The sequence below is a fragment of the Drosophila subpulchrella genome, chromosome X (genome assembly GCF_014743375.2).
Source record: "Drosophila subpulchrella strain 33 F10 #4 breed RU33 chromosome X, RU_Dsub_v1.1 Primary Assembly, whole genome shotgun sequence".
Lineage (NCBI taxonomy): Eukaryota > Metazoa > Arthropoda > Insecta > Diptera > Drosophilidae > Drosophila > Drosophila subpulchrella.
Genome location: NC_050613.1, coordinates 5761557 through 5780483, shown reverse-complemented (window position 1 = coordinate 5780483; position 18927 = coordinate 5761557). Strand labels below are relative to the sequence as shown.

Below are 18927 nucleotides of genomic sequence, written 5' to 3'. Positions count from 1 at the left end.
CGTTCTTTCGTCGTTTAAAAACATTTAGTTTTGTCTCTTAAAAGGCCGAGCTGTCAGTACTTTCTTTTTCCCATTACCGCTTTGTCTTCTCATTATCGCTTCCACTCAATTCACTGATTTCGCTTAGTGTTGTTAAATTAGCTTTTTCCTAGCCAAATACAATATATAATACTGAAAACTAAATAATATGTATATTTAAAATGCTGTTTCAATCAAAGAAGACCTATTAATTTAACATTTTTCTTATTGCCTTAATATTTTATATTAACAATATGTTATGTTCAGGTTTTAGCCAAATAGGTAATATAGAGTTGGCAGCACTGCTCGTGTTGGCTAACTTTCGAGCTATTGCTTTGTTCTGCTTCGGCGTTGCGTCGTCTTCGCCTTTGCCAACCGGCCGTCTTCAGTTTACGGTCTACAGTCTGCAGTCTACAGTCTACAATCTTCAGTCGTCTGTGGTCGTGCTTGGCCAACGGTTGTGTATTTGCGTACCGCTCTGCGTTTCACCGCCCCACCGCCTTCCCGCCCGCTCGTCCCGCTGTTAGTTACTAGCTTGTTTCGCTGAGCTGAACGGAACGACCGACTGCAAATGTAAGTATACCTATATCCAGCTGCTTGGCGAAGGGGTCAACCGATATAATTGACTTTCCCGGATCGGACTTTGGCGATCCGATAAATCAGCACCAAAGTCTGATGCACACTGAAAAATGTTGGCCATATCTTTTGCTTATAGTCACAACTCCTTTAAAATGTTTACCCTTTGTTATCCAAATAATGTTTGTAAATTGGTTTTGCTTAAAAGACGAATATGAAATTATTTAGATAGACTATACTAATAATAGGACAAGCATTTAACTTAATTTTTTTTAATATTCCAAAATATTGCTGTGACAAATGTTTCATAAAAGACTTTTTATGATATAGGATTGTATCTTATAATGTATAGTTAGGACGTTTAAAACTTAAAATGAAATAATACAAGTGAACACCTAATCTACATTTAAATGGCAAAGAAGAAACATTTCTTAGCTGGAACTTCGAGTGCAATATTCCACGATTTCTTGCAGTGTAGTAAAAGTGTTCGCTGTCACTAACGGGTTTTCCCCTCCCATCTTTTCAGAGTAAATACATACACTCGACACTGCGATGTCTTGGCTGGTGGTACTGCTGATCCTCTACGTGATCTGGGATGTCAACTACTTCATCCGCTGTGTGTTCACGGTGTTTGCGGGTCGGCTGTTCCAGCAGAAGCGCAAGGTCACGGACACCACGACGATCTACGGGCTGTGCACGTCCCAGGATGTGGACATCTTCATCCGGCACATGAACAATGCCCGCTACCTTCGGGAACTGGACTTTGCCCGCTTCCATTTCTACGCCCTCACCGGTCTCTACGAGCGGATCCGGGAGCGACGAGGCGGAGCCGTCCAGGGAGCCAGCAGCGTCCGGTACCGCCGCACCATCCCCATCTTCCATCCGTACAAGATCCAGACCAAGCTGATCTGGTGGGACGACAAGGCCATCTACCTGGAGCAGCAGTTCGTCACCCTTTCCGACGGCTTCGTGCGGGCGGTGGCCATGTCCAAGCAGAACATCACCAACGCCAATGTCCTCGAGGTCCTGAAGACCTATCCGGAGACCGCCCAGCGACCGGAGAAACCGGAGGAACTCAAGCTCTGGCTGGACGCCATCGAACTCTCGAGCCAGAAGCTGCGAAAGGACAAGTGATCTGCACGACCTGACCCACCTTCACAAATCATTTACTCTTGCCTTATTTGCTTAGTCTAGTAACATTTTTTTTTGAGTGCACAGTGCAAACATTTTAGACTGATTTTTCTCACATTTTACAAAAACCAATATAGGTACTGTAAACATTTTGATTTGTTTGTTATAAATAACATTGTTCCTATTATTCGAGAAATTGTGAATTCCACATTCTAAACAACAACCCATGACAACTTGACCATATGCTTATGTTTTCACACAGTGCCTTACTTATAATGAATAATTTGTATAAAGATATTACTTAAATGGAGTGGCCGAAGCTTTTTAAATATAGATTTTTTTCCAACAAAATAGTTATTATCTTATTTTATTTTTTACAACAAACAACCATCCAGGTTAAAATAATAAATAATGATCATAATAAAAAATATGTGATTACTATTTTTCGTTTGGAATATGCACATTCTTTATTACCTTTCCTTATTGTGCTGGTTTTATCAAACACTTTTCGAAGAAACGCATTTTATTGCAGGGGTCGATGAAGTTTCTTTTCCAGACTTTCATTTATGCTAAGTTCGATATCACGCAACGCAAAGTCGGTGTCGATAAGTCGATGGATTGTTTATTTTCTTTTCTGCTGCCTCCGTTATGGCATAGTTATTAATGCTGTCTGTTGTTTGGTTATGCAACTCAAAAACGAAACTGTTGTGGGAATGCCACCATCAGCAATTTGGTCGCAGCATATGCAAAAATTTCGCAAATTTGCGAATTTCACACAAAAATAGTCATAAACAATGTGTGCAGTCCCAAAATATTCGGAGTGGGATTCCCAGAAGATATTTATAAACACGGTGTCCATAGAAACCATTAAAAATAACGGGATTTTCTAGGTAATCTATTGGGGAAGAGATGTGTTGAGACTGTTTTAATTTTTAGCCATATATGAGAAGTTATCTTTTTTTTTGTTTCACTTTGGATAAAAAGAAACCCATCGCTTAAAGGTAGACTGATTTGTATAGCTGGACACCTAAGCTAACTGTCTTTATTACCTTGGAAAATCAATTTTCTTGACCACTTTTATATTTTTTTACAAAAAACCAAATGATATACAAATATAATAACATATCTTTCTTAACACAACTCCCCGGTATTTTCCATTAGAAAACTAAGCTTTTAATTCCTTTTTTCGATTGAACAAGGGTTTACAACCAATTCAATCATTTTTTTTTTATACAAAATCATATTACTTTTAATTTTGTAGCTCCTGTGTTTTTTTATTTCTTCATAAAACTAATAAACTAAATAAAAAAACTAAACTAAACTAATGTTATTGAGTTTTTGTATTTTATCTTTTATTTCCTCATATTTAAGTTAAAGATCGGCAAACAGCTGATTGCTTGCCGTAATCCGTAGTGTAATCCGTGACGTCATGTCGGACTGCAACAGCTGCACACACGGCGTATGAGTGCTGACCACTTCCACTTCCCGTCGTTTGTATTTCAAATCTCTCCATTTGTTGTGCTTCTTTTTGTTTTTTGCTTATTTTCTGTGTGGTGCTTAGGCCCAAAAGTGGATCAAAACGTGACACTGAAATCTAAACATAAATCTCATTCATAAAGTATGCAGACGGCGCGCGCGGCGCTTTCGTAGCTCTCTTTTGGGGCCTCACGTACTCCTCGACTCGATTCTCCACAGCATTTTTCTCTCAGAGCGCGAGGGTCTTGGTGCAACTGTCACCAGAAAATACACTCAGAGAAATAGTAGGCTTTTATATTTGATTTGAATTTAAATAGCGGTCTAAGACGGTTTTACCATCCTGGGATATGCATGAACCTGGAAAGTTTATATTCTAACAGATATTTCACAGCACGAAAATATTTAAGCCATTTGTTCCCAGTGGCTTTTTTAAATTATATTAGATTAGTTATAAATGAGATAATTGGGTATATGTATAATTAATTGTCTGTTATACATAAAAGATATTTCAATATTTGTGGTTCATGGCATAATTTTTGCACAGCAAAGATAGACTCATAAAAAAGTTTTAAGTGCCTTAGCTTTGTTTTTTAACCATTGCCTCTTTTTTTTAAATTTAGATACACTAATAAGAAATTAAAGTTAAGTTAAGGAGCTTAAACATTGTTTTCATTATAAAATTCTTTTTCATTAAACTCAAAAATGGTAAATATGTCTAAATATGACTAACATCGTACCTAATATGTTCTACCTTGATTCAAACATTTTTAAATTAAAAAAGAAATTCAATATATTTCGTTTTACACATTATGTTTTTATATTCAATCCATTTTTTTATCAGTGTTCTAAAGAAACTACAATTTTGTAAATCTTTTTTCTTATCAAATTATATTTAGCCCATTTTTTAAGGCATGTGCCAAAATTTTTGTTAAAAAATATGCCTAAAGCCTATCCAAAATATACAAAAATGTTAATTTCTATTTTTTTGCGGTGTAATACAACTTGCAACCGAACCGACTTCGGCTGGCCATTCGTGCAACTTCGGCTGCTGCGCTGGGACGTCGCTTCTTGACTATTTTTAAACAACGTAGAATTGTCAGTTTATTTTGAACAACCGCGGCGAGCGCATAGAATACGCAAAACGAATTTCGAGTCCCAGAGATCCGATTATCCTAATCAGAAGTGCAGAACCAAACAAACGGAAAGCAATTCGGAAATTCTTGTACAAACTTATTGGGCCAGAAAGTGTCTTGATTTGTCTGTTTTCGTTTTTTTTCGAGTTAAATTCTGTGTTGAAGAGTGCCAATAAAAATCCCTTAGCATCAGCGATAGTCCCGATAACGACTTTATTTCGACCCATAGCCAATGTAAATATCCTGTTTGTATAGCCAAAGTATCCACCACATATATACAGTATATAGAAAACCGATGCAGTGACAATAACAACGAACTTTTGCAGTTTATTGACAGCAACAACCACAAAAACCAGATTGAAAGCAAACAACAAACAACAAACAACAACTTGAAGTAATTTGCAACTGAAAAGAAATGCGGCAATGGGGCACAAACAAAGTATAAGCACATAGATTGGCCGATCGGCCAGAGAGGCAACAACAACAATGGCAAGACTGGAAAGCTACAACAAAAAGAGAAAACTTTTCGTGGACGACACTTTGAAAGACCCACGAAAAAACAACAACGACGATTAAGGGGAGGTCTCAATGGTCAGATGGTGAAAATCTTTTTCAGAGCGACTGATCTTGTTGTTGTTGTTGTTGCTGGCGGATCTGTGCAATGCCAACTTTACCTACTGGTTTTTACTGCTTGCTACAGTACTCTCTCACTATGTCTTTCTCCCCTGATCTTTTGTGATCTTTGTCTGGATATTACGAAATATTACACATTTGCTTCATCATTTTCGGTAACTTTTTGGAGTGGGAATATGATTTTTTAAGAAGGCTTAAAATCATTGTTTCTTGATATATCTACCAAAATATAGGTTGAGCCTATATATTTTGTATACTAAAAGATTTAAAGAATTCTAAGGATTGATGTTTATGTCTCATCAGAATTACTTATTATAATAGTTTGGATTGTATCAGATTATGTTTGGGCAATATTGATATAGATCAATGCAAAAACAAATACTTGGTAATTGGGTTAAAGGCATTTCAATTAGAGAATGCCAATTAATAACACATGCTATAGCCAAATCTGAAAAGCTAACCGATTTACCCAATTACTTTTGCGATTTGCAAAATATTTGGCTAAACGAAAACAATTTCAGATGTGTGCTGGCAGTATTTTCCTGGCATAAATCACTCTGCCACATCCACATCCGCAGCATCCGCAGCATCCCAGATCCAGCTACTCGAATTATGATAAATGCTAGTGCCCGGTGGATAGTGCACATAGTATGTAGTGTATAGAGATAGGGTCGGTGGGGCATGGAGGGTGTAGTAAATCGCAAATTTTCAGCGTCAAATGCCATTAAGCCAGTGCGCGTTATTGAGTTAAATTGGAAAATAAGCGAGCGACAGTTGCTCTCGTTGTTACTTTTGCTGTCGTTGTGTGCCTTGTGCAATTGTTCGCACTTGGAGACGACAAACTGGGAATGGAAATGGGAATGGGAACTGGCATGGAACCGAAAGACCACAACCATACCACATACCATACGAACTGGACAGCCCTGGACATGGACGGCCCAGACCCATTACCCCGCCCATTCCCGCTTATTATTTGCACTATTTCATTATTATTATGTTCGGGGGGGCGGACGATCACCATCGCGGATGATAGTTATTCCAATTATATAGTGGATAGCGCAGCGCTCGACCCTCGAGCGGACATTCCGAATCCGAGTTTGAGTCCGAAGGGGTTATGAGATCGTAGGAGGATCCAGATTTGGAGGCGCGTGCTTCTCTGGGACTTCAAGTTCAGATCTATTAGCAAGGTTAGGTTGTGATTCTTTCTAATGACTTATGTTTCATCCGAGCAAGAAAATGAAATCCAGGATGATGATTAACTTTGAAATTTAATTACGAAATAAAGGAAATACAGACTTCGTGCAAACTGGAATTTAACAGAGATTTTCTGCCTATATCTTAGAAAGGACTGTCCTGAAAATGGCTAGATATGGCAGCAATGCACAAGGTTTTTTTTTAATATTGCTCATCCTGCTAGTTGTATAGCCAATCTTTTAAAGCCCTTGATGTCTAGCAGTGCATCGTAAAAGAAACTATATTTGTCTATTTAGTTTGACGCTATTGCTGGTTCACACGCAATCTTTTTTTTTGTTGGTCGAACACGAATTTTCCCAGATCCATGGAGCTCGATTGCAACAAAACATGTGATCATTAGCATGAAACCAATTCTTCGGGCGCTGTTTCTTTCATGGGAAAGTCGAGAAGAATGGAAATTTTGGCAATTCAACTCTTGATTCTCTGCACTTTCGCAATGTTCCACATAATTTTTGAATACATTTATATTCAGCGTTATCTGAAGGTTTTAAGATTTCTATGGACATTGGTTTATATCGCATACAACGTTTAGTCTACACACGAAAAAACATATTATATCAATTTGATACTCGTATCATTAAAATGTGATCTTTATTTCAAATTTCATGTTCATTAATTAGATATTTTCGAAAACATGCGATATCATATCATATACATATCATAGTGTGAAAAACTATTTACTGATATTTTGACAACTACAGTCTTTGGTTTTCCAAAGTCAAAGGAAGTAGGCGTGTTAATTAATAATATGTCAGCCCTGAATGCTTTTTGCCACACATAGATGGAATACACAAATGAGGACACTCATTTATTTGTTGATCTGCTTCAGTGACCATGGACATTGCTGCTGTTAATTTCGTAATTTTTGTTGTTTAGTTATTGTTTTCATTCAATCATAAAAATATTTGCATAAACGAGTGCCCATCCATGTGTGGACATTCGTGCATGTTATTGCATTTGAGCAACAGCTGCAATTGCTTAACCAAACGCCCCCGCTGGCAGACACACTGGGTACTCTGGTTACATTACAGACAAAAGGAAATGCCAATGAAAAGCACAACAAATACAATAATAAAGAAAAGAGAACATTACACAAATCATCAAAAAATATAAGTAGTTTGTACGCACATAACCCGAATCATATGATTTATGCTGCATTAGGAATGATACTATATAGAATATGGAGGGGGTGTATGGGGGATATAGCTCTGTCTAAACCTTTATTTTGCTTTTCAGATCCCGCCATGGGTAATGCCGGCTATACATGCATACGCCGCACTTTCTGCTGGCTCAACATAATTCTTTGGGTAAGTTATTTTACCAATGAACTTTGCAACATTTTGGAAATACATAAAGCTTGCAAAATTTATTCTAAAAAATATTTAAAACCAACCAAAACCATATATGTTTTTAAGGGTATTCTACATTTTTTATAATCACTTTACCCAATCGCTCGAAATAATAAAACTAGATAATGTAGGTCTTAATGTAGGTCCACTTAATGTTTTTGAAAAATATTTTGTTTTACTTTTAAAGAATTCGAAAAAAATAAATGAATAAATAAAGATAGTTGGTCCATTGAATAAACCTATGCGCCTTTTTTCTGAGTGCAGATGCTGAGGACGGATATGCAGCATCAGAAGCAGAGCATAAACATATAGATGGAGGAACTGAAATCGGAATGAGAATCAGAATCAGAATCAGAAGGTAGAGCAGCTAATCAGAGCCATACGAGTAACTTTGCCGTCGTCTGCAGCGGAAGTGTCTTTGTGACAGCATGTTGCATTGTCTGAGCGCCTGCCATTGACTTTATGTCATTGGTTTTTAGTTCAGTTCAGTTTCAGTTTTAAACTCGACTTTGACTTTGGCGGTGAGATGGCTTTCAGTTTTCTGAATCTGAATGGCAATCTGCAGCTGTAGCTTCCGGCCCCCTTTTTCCCCAGTGGCGTTCCCCCAATAGCCCCCCCTAATGTCACATGCCAGCCTTTGTGGACATGCAACAGTTGTGCTCTGCCTTCAGCTGCATTCAGCTGCCAATTATCTGATCACCCCTCTGGAGGATAGATCCTCTAGCGAATGCAGCATCAATGGCAATTAATCAAGGTCTGTGTCTAAATGACATTGGCTGGAAACAAAACGGCTGCTTAAATACCCCGACAGATCTGTACATCAAGACTCTTTCATTAATGACTTTGATTTTTCCAGAAATATACCTTCAGGAGCTCATTTGGTTTACAAGTAAATACCCCTGTGTCACAAAATTGGTTCTATATGCTTAGGGATCTTATTGGCTTTGATGCTCAATTTGGGAATCGATTTCACAAAAAATGCATTCCTGATCAGAGAAAAAAAACCGCGAAGTTGGAAAAACCAGTTTCCACTTTTTTTGAGTACTTCAAAAGATAAAGAAAAAATTTTAGGGTTTCAGATCCTTTTTTTCCAAATAATCTTGCGATATTTCTAACTAAGTCATTTTCATTTCTAACTTTTTTGCCGGTATACCATAAAGTATGCTTTATAAAAATGGTCCAACACATTATTTTCTGAGAACCATTTTGTTGGATATAATAGTCGTAAATATATTTGGAAATTGAGCATCAAGGCCTATACGATCCTTGAGTCTTTATAAGATAATTACAGAGTTTAGTTGCAACAGTAAATGAATTTGCGAATAGTGAATCTTTTTAGTAAATGGTTAGGTGGTATATTTTATATTTGTGTTCTCAATCACAATTAGTTGTGGTCGCAGTGTGTTACCAAGGGAAATGCAGTGCCCTCTCTCTTTTTGAGCATTCTGCGAGGTAATCAGTGCCTTTCTAATTTCCCATTTACTATTTCTGACTCGACCCATTGCAGCTGTGTAGCTGTGCGTTTTTAGGAGCCGGACTGTGGTTGCGTCTGAGCTACGAGGGCTACGCCACTTTGTTGCCCCAACACGCCGGCTTGAGTGCGGACACCATCTTCATGGGCATCGGGGGCACCGGGTTCGTGGTCAGCTTCTTCGGCTGCTGCGGCGCCTGGGTGCAGTCCCGCTGCCTTCTGGTACTGGTGAGTGAATGGATATCAGGGATATGGAGGAGACACTCCAAAAATACTATAATCTTAATGTAAACCGAATTTTAAACCCACGATAAAAATACAAAGTATACGAATCAAAAAATGCCGATATCATGGAAAAACCATTTTTTTTTTAAATGTAATCACGTTAAAACATGTTTAAGTCAAATCTCGTTAGTTTAAAATATCGTTTTCTGATTAAAACAAAAACTAGTTTGAAACCCGTTGAGCTACAACAGTAGGAATCCTGGTTTGCCTAAAAGTTCGTATGATAGATAAAGAATATTGTTTACCACCTTTAATGGATTTTTAAATAGTTTATAAAGACAGTTTTTATAACTTTAAGATATTAAATCTTAGGAACTGCAGGATTTACATATGTACATATAGTTGTCCGATTTTATTGACTTATTTTTCAGAATAAACAAAGTTATGCTAAAAAGCGATTTTTACAAAAATTGATTATTTTTTATTAGACTTTTATTTACTTTTATTCTGAAAAATAATATTTCTAAATTATCTATACATCTGGCATTCATGTCGTATGAGTAATATATTGGGCAAGGCGTAGTTCAAGGAATCCACAGCTCAATATTAGCGTTTTTATGTTTTTGAATACAAATTATTGCCATATATTCGGGGGTGTCACAGTAATCTCTTGTAGCTAAAAACGATTGGAGTCCGCATAGATATACCAAAGAGTTCCAGCCATATTGGGCATTAGGGATTATATTATTAGCAAACATTATTTAAAGATTTATTTCAACCCGTTCTAATTACTTTCTTTCTGTGTAATCCATACGACGATGCCATATCTCCTTCGGTCCCACACAGTACTTCTTGCTGATTGTGATGCTGTTCATGAGCGAGTTCCTGGTGGGCTCCATCGCCTTTCTCTTCCGCGGCGGACTGGGACGGACGTTGGCCAACGAGCTGCGCTTCGGGATCGAGCGGCACTACAACACCAGCGATCGGGGATCTTTGGTGGCGCCTTCGGTGGCCTCCATTTGGGACAGTGTGCAGCATTCGGTGAGTGGCGCCTTTCCCTTTTTCCCAGCCACAGTTTGGCACTAAAACATTGGCCCTGTTTGCAGTTTGAGTGCTGTGGCGTTTCCTCTTACGAGGACTGGTACGACATCCAGTCGTGGCCGGGAAAGCGCTGGGTGCCCGAGTCCTGCTGCAGGACCCTCTATGACCAGCGCCAAGTGCTCACCGAAGGATCAGGCGACGGAATGATGCGCGCCGACTGCGGCAGGTGGGTGATCGTGATTCCATTTCAGGGACACTCTGGTTTAATTTATATTATTATAATGATATTATCTGGGACGACCGCTGCGATACACTATTTGTGTGGCGGCAAAGACACAACAGATCAAATTCCCTATGCCCGCTTAATGGGTAGCTGTAAAGTTATCTAAAAGTATGCTATGACTTTAAGTCTTAGTCCGTCCACTAGAAATATACAGTTCTGCAGCATACTTTTAGACACCTTGCAAAATGATTCCAAACAATTGACAATGATGTTGACCAACTTATGACTTATGAAATAAATTTATTACTATATATTCCCCTTCAGATCCGAGAACCCGTCGCTGTGGTGGGACAAAGGCTGTGCCCATTCGCTGCAGAGTTGGTTTACGGGACAACTGAACGTGGTGGGCGCCGTGGGACTGGGTATTGCCTTTGTCCAGCTCTTCGGACTGATCACCTCGATGCTGCTGTTCTGCACGGTGAAACATAAACGGGCCTCGGACACCTACAAGTCGTACTCCCCGTCTATCGATCCCCAGACCCGCACCAGCAGTTGGGAGGATTGAACGCGCCTGTAACGGCGCCATGCGAACTTCTAAATTGGAGGGTCGGAATCACCCCCAACTCTGTCGCTATCTCTATACTTTTTGTTAACTCTCCTAGTTTCTAATTCATTCTGCGAAATGTGCCAAAAATTAATTTAATTCAGAGTGTATTTTTTTGTTTTTTTGTTGTTATCTGTAGGCGAAGACATATCGAACAAAATTTATGGGACTAAGATGATGTGTTCTCACTTAAAGACAGTGTGGACCGGGCATAATGTTCCCAGTGAAACAATCACATATTTACAAAGATGTTTAGTTAGCGGTGTATCCATATTGTGATGTGCTCTCTAGTAGTATAGTATATGGCCCAAGACCCGATAACGGGGTACAGTGCGTTTCATACTTATCAGGCAAGCAGTTTAAAAAAGTACCACAAGTACCAGCTAGTGTGAATCGGGCTTAGGACCCAAATATGCTCGTAACCCTTTAACTAAAACAATACATATAACCTATATATTTATACATTACTATACCAGTATACTTATGTTATTTTATGGAACTTTGTAGTATTCGAAATAGCAGAAACCGCAACTGCCCGGGAAGCAAGAAAACCCAGAAGACGAAGAGGAGGAAGAGGAATCGGGAGGGAAATAGTTAGAGCAAATATTATTACTACTATGAGTTTGATTATTTTATTTATACATACATATATTTATATCGAAATACATTCCTACACAACATGTTCGTGTTAAGTTACAAATAAATTAAAGTATTTATTTAAATTACAAACAAAAAGCAGTTATGGTGGGTTATGGAGTGCCGTTAAAGGCCCACCAGTTTGCCACCGATAATATCCAATTGAGCGGTAATTCCCTTCGTAACGCTGCGCGCCAGCTCTTTGGGTTTCTGCAAGAGAAAAATGGATGAGTGGAAAGGTGGAAGAGAGTGGTCAAAAGGGGGATAGCTGGAACTGACCTTGGTCAAAGCAAACACACGGCTAATTGCGTAAGTAGTGCCAACTAGCAATAGAGCTGCCAATCTGGCTTTCTTTTTATCCCCAAATCTAGCTTGTTTTTAATTCTTCAATATGGAGATCTTTAAAATGTCCAAGCTGAAGATTTTTTAAACTTTAAATTTTAGTAATTTTAAACTTTTTAATCTTGAGATCTTAAAAGTGTACAAACTAAAGTTTTTTTAATTTTAAATGTAAGTACCTTTCTTAATTTTTGAATGCTAAAATGATCTTGATGTATTCGTATCCTAATTCATTATTATAAAAGTTTACAACAAAAATATTTTAAATTTGATTCTCAATAAACGTAATAAACTAGTTTGCAAGAAAGTAAACATTTCTAAATTTTGTTGATTCTTAAGTAAAATAAATCAAAATTTATTATGGGCATATGACACTTGCTTAAATTTCGATTTTCTGACTGGATTTATTTCAAAAGCCCTGGTAACCCAAACATGTACATACATATGTATGTTTTGATTTCATATAAAAATTCATAAAATTTTATCTAGTTGAAATTTAAGAAAGTGTCATATGGCCAATAATGTATGAGTTTTAAATTCTTAAATTGATTTAAAAATATTTAATGTCCATCAAGCTTGAAATTAGATATATAAAATTTTTTCAACTGAACTCTCTTGTAATGGTAACAATTTTTTTCGCTGCTCGAGAGGAGCAGCACTGGCAAAGAGATCACAGGTTGGACAATCAGACTCTCAAACTGCATGGGGAGTATTATGCAACGTGTGTGCGAATGGATCCACCGTGGAAATAAGGCAAGCAAACAAAAACAAACGCAAAAAAAAGCTAAGCAATTTCGGCACTCACCTGTATGATGGTGTTGAGCAGGTTGGAAAAGGCCTCGTAACCGTTGACAATGGATCGCGAGATGCCGTCGAACATGTCGCCATTGTTGCCGTACTTTTCGTGCTCACTGATCGAGTCCAAAATGGGAACGGGCTGCGATTGGAATTGGAGTTAAATGGGTCGATATGGGGTATCTGGGGGATCCCCGTGTGTTTGTTGCATCACTTACCTGGGCAAAATCGGCCAACTTCTTTTGGCTATTGTCGTACACACTTAACACCTTCGAAGGAATAGCCTCCTGCTCCAGATTCACAGACTCCGCCGTTTTAGCCGGAGTTGGCAATAGTGAGATCTGTCGAAAAAGGGTAAGTTACTTGGGTACTGCTAAAATGATAATATCTTATTACATAAGTAGTCAGCTGCCTAATAAATTTCACATACTCTTATAACTGTGAATTATGTTTGAATAGTGAATTTGAATTTGAATTTGAACTTGTAAGCTATTTCCAATAAATATAATATATTTAAATGATTTTTAAATTGAAGTAGGTACCGTATTCCATTATCAGAGAAGAGATTGATGGTTAAAAATTGTCTTAATATAAATAAATTAGGTTTCAGTAACCTGCTAAAATAGTAATACTTTTACTTTACATGGTCGCCATCAAGTGCTTAAAAAAACAAACAAATCATGAGAGGTTGTAAGTTTCACTATTATTATTTGTTGTTATGTGCTTGGTGCTATTTTCCGGCCTCCGACCTTGGGTAGAATGCACCAGCACCTGACCCCGACTCACCTTGAACCCGGCCTCGCTGGCCTGCGCTTGCGTGGATTCCGCAGAGCTGTCGGCGGCTTCAAAGGCATCTTGGGCTCCGAAGTCAGCGGCCGAGACGCGGGCGTCGATGGGCGTGGCGCCGTCGGGCGTGGCAGGAGCGATGGGCGTGGCGGCGATGCAGTGCATCATAGTGAAGAGGAGCAGCAGAAGATGCACCCTAACATGTTGCCCCATCATCTTAGTTATTTTTGCAGGCAGAGGGGGAAATAGCCAAGCTATGAACACTTATGAAACCAGGTGAAGACGTCCTGCCTCCAGTTTCCCAATCCAAATTTAAATTTAAATCCAAATCCAGCTGCAAGTCCCACTTAGAGCTTCGATCCGAAGTCTGTCGAGTCCAAAATTCAACTGAATGGCCGCGTCTGCGCAACGATTTTATGGGTTTAACCCGACCACGAGAGTCGCCGCTTTGGACATTGAGCCGCGATCGTTTTGGCTTTAGTTTGGGTTTCATTTGGAGCTCAGGTTTTCAGGTTGCATTCGGGGGCTAACGACTTCTAGGGCCACTGCAAATTAAATGCAAATAAACGTTTTTTTATTTAATACAAGACATGATCAAAAGAGTTTATTTTAATTACACAGAAATAATATTTTCTTAAGATATAAAAATATGTTCAGCACTGAAACAAATGTTGAAGAGTAAAAATAAATATCTGTATATTAAAATTAAATTTTTTTAATAATATTAAAAATATAAGAAAAAGATAATTATTGTTATAATAGTAATTACATTAAATAATTTATTTAAAACATTTATTTATTTAAGGTAGAAACCATTATTGCTCTAAAAATTTAAAGTCATAGAACTTTAAAATCTTTTAACTAACAATAAGTTTTAAATTTTATGTTTCCATATTTCATGGACAAATATTTATATTAAATATTAAATCTAAGGACTAACTTATTTTTTTACCAGTGTACTATTAATTAATATAATGCATTTACATGCATGTTAAAATAGTGATGTTTTTACGTAGTTCACTTAAATGAATGAATACATTCAAGATATAAAAGTATTATCCAAACCCTACTTCGAGTCTCTAAAGCCGACCCAATTTTTTCCGACAGTGTAGCGTATGGATTGTAATACTAATGACAACAACAAAACGGCAATAAAACGGTAACAATAACAACAAACTTGAAACCGGCAACTTGTTGCTGTCAACAACGTTGCCGCCATTCTGTCGCAACAATGAGGAAGGAAACTCGGTTTACTCAGTTTACTCAGTTTACTCAGTTAGTTGGTCAATCGGTAGGCGCCCCCTCGCCCCCACAAACATCCACGCAACCCACCTGATGGTTGTGCAATTATGACTCCACACTGGGAAAAAATTCCATATGACAATTCATAACGAATGCTGCAAAGGCTGTCATCCCCTATTGGAAATAAAATATTTTTCACCTTCAACAAAAATCTAAAAAACCTAAATTCCACATATTTTTTCCCAGTGGAGTGACCACCCAAGACCCAGTTTTACTTTCCATTGGAGTCGATCAATTAAGAGATTTTATATTTTTAAAATGTTGTCGATGTTGTTTTTCAACTTCTACAGCTTGTGTCATAATCGCCGGAGTTTTGGAGGAGCCAATGGGCTAGGATTCGTTGGGATATCAAGATATTTATTTGCTATCATCCAGGGGCATCCAGAGAGTGTCCGTTTTGTAGGCTTCGTCGTAGAGTACCTCGTCGCCGATGGTGAGGACCAGGGTATCCTCACAATCCTGGGCAATCTGGGTATCTTGGGGCACCTGAGCTTCCTTGGCACCCGGCGGATCCTGGTCAGGAGAGGGCCTCGGAGACATCGGAGGTATCGGAGGTATCGGAGGCATTGGCGGCATCGGAGACTTCGGAGTTTCCTGAGCCAGGTGCTCAGTACCCTTGGTACCCTGCGGATCCTGGCCAGGAGAGGGTCTCGGAGACATCGGAGGCATCGGAGGTATCGGAGGCATCGGCGGCATCGGAGACATCGGAGCTACCTGAGCCAGGCGCTTCGTGATCACGTCCAGCCGTTTCTGAGCAGAGCCCACCAGGCCCTTGGAGTCCACCACGACCGTGAGGTCCTTTAGATGGCGCCGCAGGTAATCCACCCGCAGGTTAAGCAGGGACGACGGAGTGTTTCGGTAGGCAGGACCAAAGAAATGCGTTCGCTGGTAAAGTGAGGGTTGCGAAGAATTCGGTCCAGAACGACTGGGCACAAAACTCGTCTTCCTCACATTCTTAAGGTAGTAATCATCTGGGACAATAGGTTCCTTTAACTCCCTGAAATCCTCACTCCATAAGAATGGACTGCTTACCTAGAGACATCGAGAGAAGTTCCTCATTCAAAACCGTTTTTCCGCTAGTTACTTTCATTTTTTCCTTCGGTTAATTTTTTTTTTTCGCAAGAATAGAGCTCTTTATAAGTCATAGACCGTTGGCTTGTCAAGTGAAATAGAATGCTCTATGACCGTTTATCAATAATGAAAACTTATGTCCCCAAGGCTTTAGGGTCAATCTAGACAAGGAGCAGTGTTTGAAAAGTTAGATGCCTGGAAGGAGTCGTTTTTTTGATAGGTTAAAATGGTTACATTCCTACTTTAACTAGCAACTCTACTCAAAAAATACCAAAGGGTTTTTACATAGTTCTTAAATGCAAGTTCACATATTTTATCGCTGTTTTTATCTTGCAACTTGGCTAAAAAGGACACCTATGACCACAGGTAAGCCACAGACATCCATAAAATTTTTTTTATGCTTAAAAATATAGTCGAATATAAAATTTACCAGGTTTGTTTGCCAATCGATATAACCTTAAATTAAGAGCACATCGAGGTATAACATCCCAAATCTTAAAAACGTAGTTGTGTTTTTTATACCCTACCTATGATTCCCATAAGTTTCTGACTGATTTCGATAAATGCATCTTGTTTACCAAAATAACTATTTTCTTGACATAAAAATAGTTATTACTTTTGCATTACCCTGGGAAAGCATAGTGTTTATAATGTTGTCATCCTTGGGAAAGATAAAGCATATTACACTGCATCGTTTTCAGTCATTAAAAAAAGAATTTCATAATAAAATCAATCTTAAATATCTTTAAATCAGCGGTCGGCAGCGTTCCATTAAACGGGTACAGGGGATTGTTTAAAGTATTTCTTTAAATGCAACGTATTACCCAAGCCCTACTGCAAGTCTCTATAGCCGCTTTAATTTTGCACTACAGTGTATTACAACGGTAACAAAAACAACAAGCTCGAAGCCGGCAACTTGTTGCTGTCAACAATGTTGCTACCATTCTGTCGCAACAATTCCTCATTGAAACTCGGTGTAATCAGTTTACTTAGTTAGTCCAAAACTTCAAATTCATCGGACCAATAATTTAGGCGATATTGTCCTCGAAAGTTATATTATGTATTTTAATTGCGTTTTTCTTGAAACCACGATTTGGGTGCCGGTGGACACAATAGCTCAAAAAGTAATGAACCGATATCTTAAATTTTTCATGTCTCATATTCAGCATCTTAAAAGGACGAAGGATTTTGAAATATATTAATTTTTACTAATTTTAAAAAATGTAGAAACGCTAATTTTTATTTTTATTTCCAACAAAAACAAATTTTTCCAGTTGTCGTAAGTTTTACAAAAAATGGAAAAAAATAAATATTACCAGGTTTGATTGTCAATCGAATTTAAAATAGTCTGGGTATTCCCTAAACTGTTGAATTTCTGAATTGTTGAAAATTCAACAGAAAATTTCAGCAATTAAGGAAAAGACCCTAAAAGTTCCCTGTTGAATGTTCAATTTTAAGATGTCAGCTGTTTGTCAGATTGTCAAGTTGCCAGACTGTGTTTGCCAAAGATTATGTTTGAAATTAATGAAAATGCGGGAAATATGTCAAAAATTAAACAATTATAACTGCTATAACAGCATCCTATCAGATATCCTTTACTTGCATATTTTATACGATTGCAATTTCTCCATGTTTAAAAGTGACCAGAGTTACCCTCTTACTTTTATTCGAGAACAGCGACAACTCTGGCTTTCAGCAATTCAACACAATTTTCAACAGCCCCGAGGCTGTTGAATTTCTGAAATTTCTGACAGTTGACTTTGTATGGAACAGCTGATTAACAGCTGATCAAAATTCAACAATTCAGCAATTCAACAGTTTAGGGAATACCCTGAGTTATTATTTTTGCTTTACCCTCGAAAATCGCAGTGCTTGAAAAGATGTCCCTCTATGGAAGTAGTTTGTTTAAAAGCTGAAAGATATCTGGTGACTGTATTTCAAAAATCCCAAAGATAAGATTGAAAATAAGCTTTTAGTTTCTATAATTGCCAGCTTAAGGTTATTCCGGTTAAACTAAGAAAATTGAAACAGTGTTTGAAAATTTTCATTTGCATAGTAGAGTTTCTTCGGAAGTCTTAAAATGGTAACATTCTAACACCAAATACCAAATACCAGCCTAGATTATAAATTAAGTCAGGTCTCACCTCAAAATAACTATGACAGCTTAGCATAGCATAGTTAATAAGTTAGGTCATACCGTTAAAATTTCAAATGTAACCGTCTTATAACTTCAAGGCGCAAGTTAAGTTTGTTAATAATAATTCTATAATTATTTTTACTCTGGTGTCGCGCTAAAAGTAGTGATAATATTGTCTCTTTTAATTCACTGTGTTTGTTATTCCACATTGAATTGTACATTATCATTAAACTTCACAGATAACTTCCCAAAGTCGCTCTATTAAAGAAAATACATTTTACAAATGTTTCAAAAAATTCGCCAATAACTGTTCGTCTTGCCATTTTCTCGCTGATTAGGTGCGTCTTCACTTAATTAAAAGTATCGTCGAAGACTTATGCTCTGCATTATCAATCACTATCACTATCAATTGAGGCGTACACCCCGGGAACACGCCCGATATCTTTACGGGTCTAATGTAATTGGGATTTGCCTGACGGCGTTTGCCAGCTGACGCAAGCGGCTAAATATTTTCATTTCCTTATCAGTTTTGCTTTTGTTTAGATGTAGACACATTTATTTATATATATATCTAGAGCCGGGGTATAAGGTACATATATGCTTTATTGGAAACACACACACACTCGCCAGTGGGTTATTTACAGTGTTGGTTAAATAATAGCAGCTAGTGATAGAATATTTCCAACAAATAGTACAAAAAAATACAATAAGAGTTAGGAGTAATCAA

General features: G+C 37.9%; 4 protein-coding genes across 5 annotated transcripts; 2 read left to right on the top strand and 2 right to left on the bottom strand.

Moving 5' to 3' along the window:
* The first annotated feature begins 420 nt into the window (after positions 1 to 420).
* On the top strand, positions 421 to 2078 carry LOC119557994 (protein THEM6). The gene is made up of 2 exons (XM_037871097.1): positions 421 to 591; positions 1121 to 2078. The coding sequence occupies exon 2, from the start codon at positions 1147 to 1149 to the stop codon at positions 1726 to 1728; it is 582 nt and encodes a 193-aa protein (XP_037727025.1). The 5' UTR covers positions 421 to 591; positions 1121 to 1146; the 3' UTR covers positions 1729 to 2078.
* Positions 2079 to 4301: 2223 nt separating this feature from the next.
* Positions 4302 to 11863, top strand: LOC119557409 (tetraspanin-9). Of its 2 annotated transcripts, none has more exons than XM_037870157.1 (6): positions 4302 to 4568; positions 7458 to 7528; positions 9078 to 9269; positions 10113 to 10307; positions 10373 to 10533; positions 10855 to 11863. In XM_037870157.1, the coding sequence occupies exons 2-6, from the start codon at positions 7466 to 7468 to the stop codon at positions 11093 to 11095; spliced, it is 852 nt and encodes a 283-aa protein (XP_037726085.1). In that variant the 5' UTR covers positions 4302 to 4568; positions 7458 to 7465; the 3' UTR covers positions 11096 to 11863. The 2 variants fall into 2 exon arrangements, with proteins under 2 accessions (XP_037726085.1, XP_037726086.1); XM_037870158.1 differs by lacking the exon at positions 4302 to 4568 and adding an exon at positions 6093 to 6154.
* Positions 11741 to 14248, bottom strand: LOC119557410. The gene is made up of 4 exons (XM_037870159.1): positions 13691 to 14248; positions 13123 to 13245; positions 12915 to 13046; positions 11741 to 11980 (listed from the first exon to the last, which is right to left on the bottom strand). The coding sequence occupies exons 1-4, from the start codon at positions 13904 to 13906 to the stop codon at positions 11897 to 11899; spliced, it is 555 nt and encodes a 184-aa protein (XP_037726087.1). The 5' UTR covers positions 13907 to 14248; the 3' UTR covers positions 11741 to 11896.
* A 1049-nt stretch (positions 14249 to 15297) lies between these two features.
* On the bottom strand, positions 15298 to 16148 carry LOC119557544 (104 kDa microneme/rhoptry antigen). The gene is made up of 2 exons (XM_037870317.1): positions 16025 to 16148; positions 15298 to 15963 (listed from the first exon to the last, which is right to left on the bottom strand). The coding sequence occupies exons 1-2, from the start codon at positions 16080 to 16082 to the stop codon at positions 15350 to 15352; spliced, it is 672 nt and encodes a 223-aa protein (XP_037726245.1). The 5' UTR covers positions 16083 to 16148; the 3' UTR covers positions 15298 to 15349.
* Positions 16149 to 18927: the final 2779 nt, after the last annotated feature.

What these genes read in the sequence shown, in the direction of transcription:
- LOC119557544 (XM_037870317.1), bottom strand. Translation starts at nt 16,082, where the DNA reads ATGAAAGTAACTAGCGGAAAAACGGTTTTGAATGAGGAACTTCTCTCG. An exon ending in ACTTCTCTCGATGTCTCTAG is followed by an intron (nt 15,964 to 16,024) that starts GTAAGCAGTCCA and finishes CTATTGTCCCAG; the next exon opens with ATGATTACTACCTTAAGAAT.
- LOC119557410 (XM_037870159.1), bottom strand. Translation starts at nt 13,906, where the DNA reads ATGATGGGGCAACATGTTAGGGTGCATCTTCTGCTGCTCCTCTTCACT. An exon ending in CCAGCGAGGCCGGGTTCAAG is followed by an intron (nt 13,246 to 13,690) that starts GTGAGTCGGGGT and finishes CTTTTTCGACAG; the next exon opens with ATCTCACTATTGCCAACTCC. An exon ending in TGCTCAACACCATCATACAG is followed by an intron (nt 11,981 to 12,914) that starts GTGAGTGCCGAA and finishes TTTCTCTTGCAG; the next exon opens with AAACCCAAAGAGCTGGCGCG.
- LOC119557994 (XM_037871097.1), top strand. Translation starts at nt 1,147, where the DNA reads ATGTCTTGGCTGGTGGTACTGCTGATCCTCTACGTGATCTGGGATGTC.
- LOC119557409 (XM_037870157.1), top strand. Translation starts at nt 7,466, where the DNA reads ATGGGTAATGCCGGCTATACATGCATACGCCGCACTTTCTGCTGGCTC. An exon ending in GGCTCAACATAATTCTTTGG is followed by an intron (nt 7,529 to 9,077) that starts GTAAGTTATTTT and finishes GACCCATTGCAG; the next exon opens with CTGTGTAGCTGTGCGTTTTT. An exon ending in ATGCGCGCCGACTGCGGCAG is followed by an intron (nt 10,534 to 10,854) that starts GTGGGTGATCGT and finishes ATTCCCCTTCAG; the next exon opens with ATCCGAGAACCCGTCGCTGT.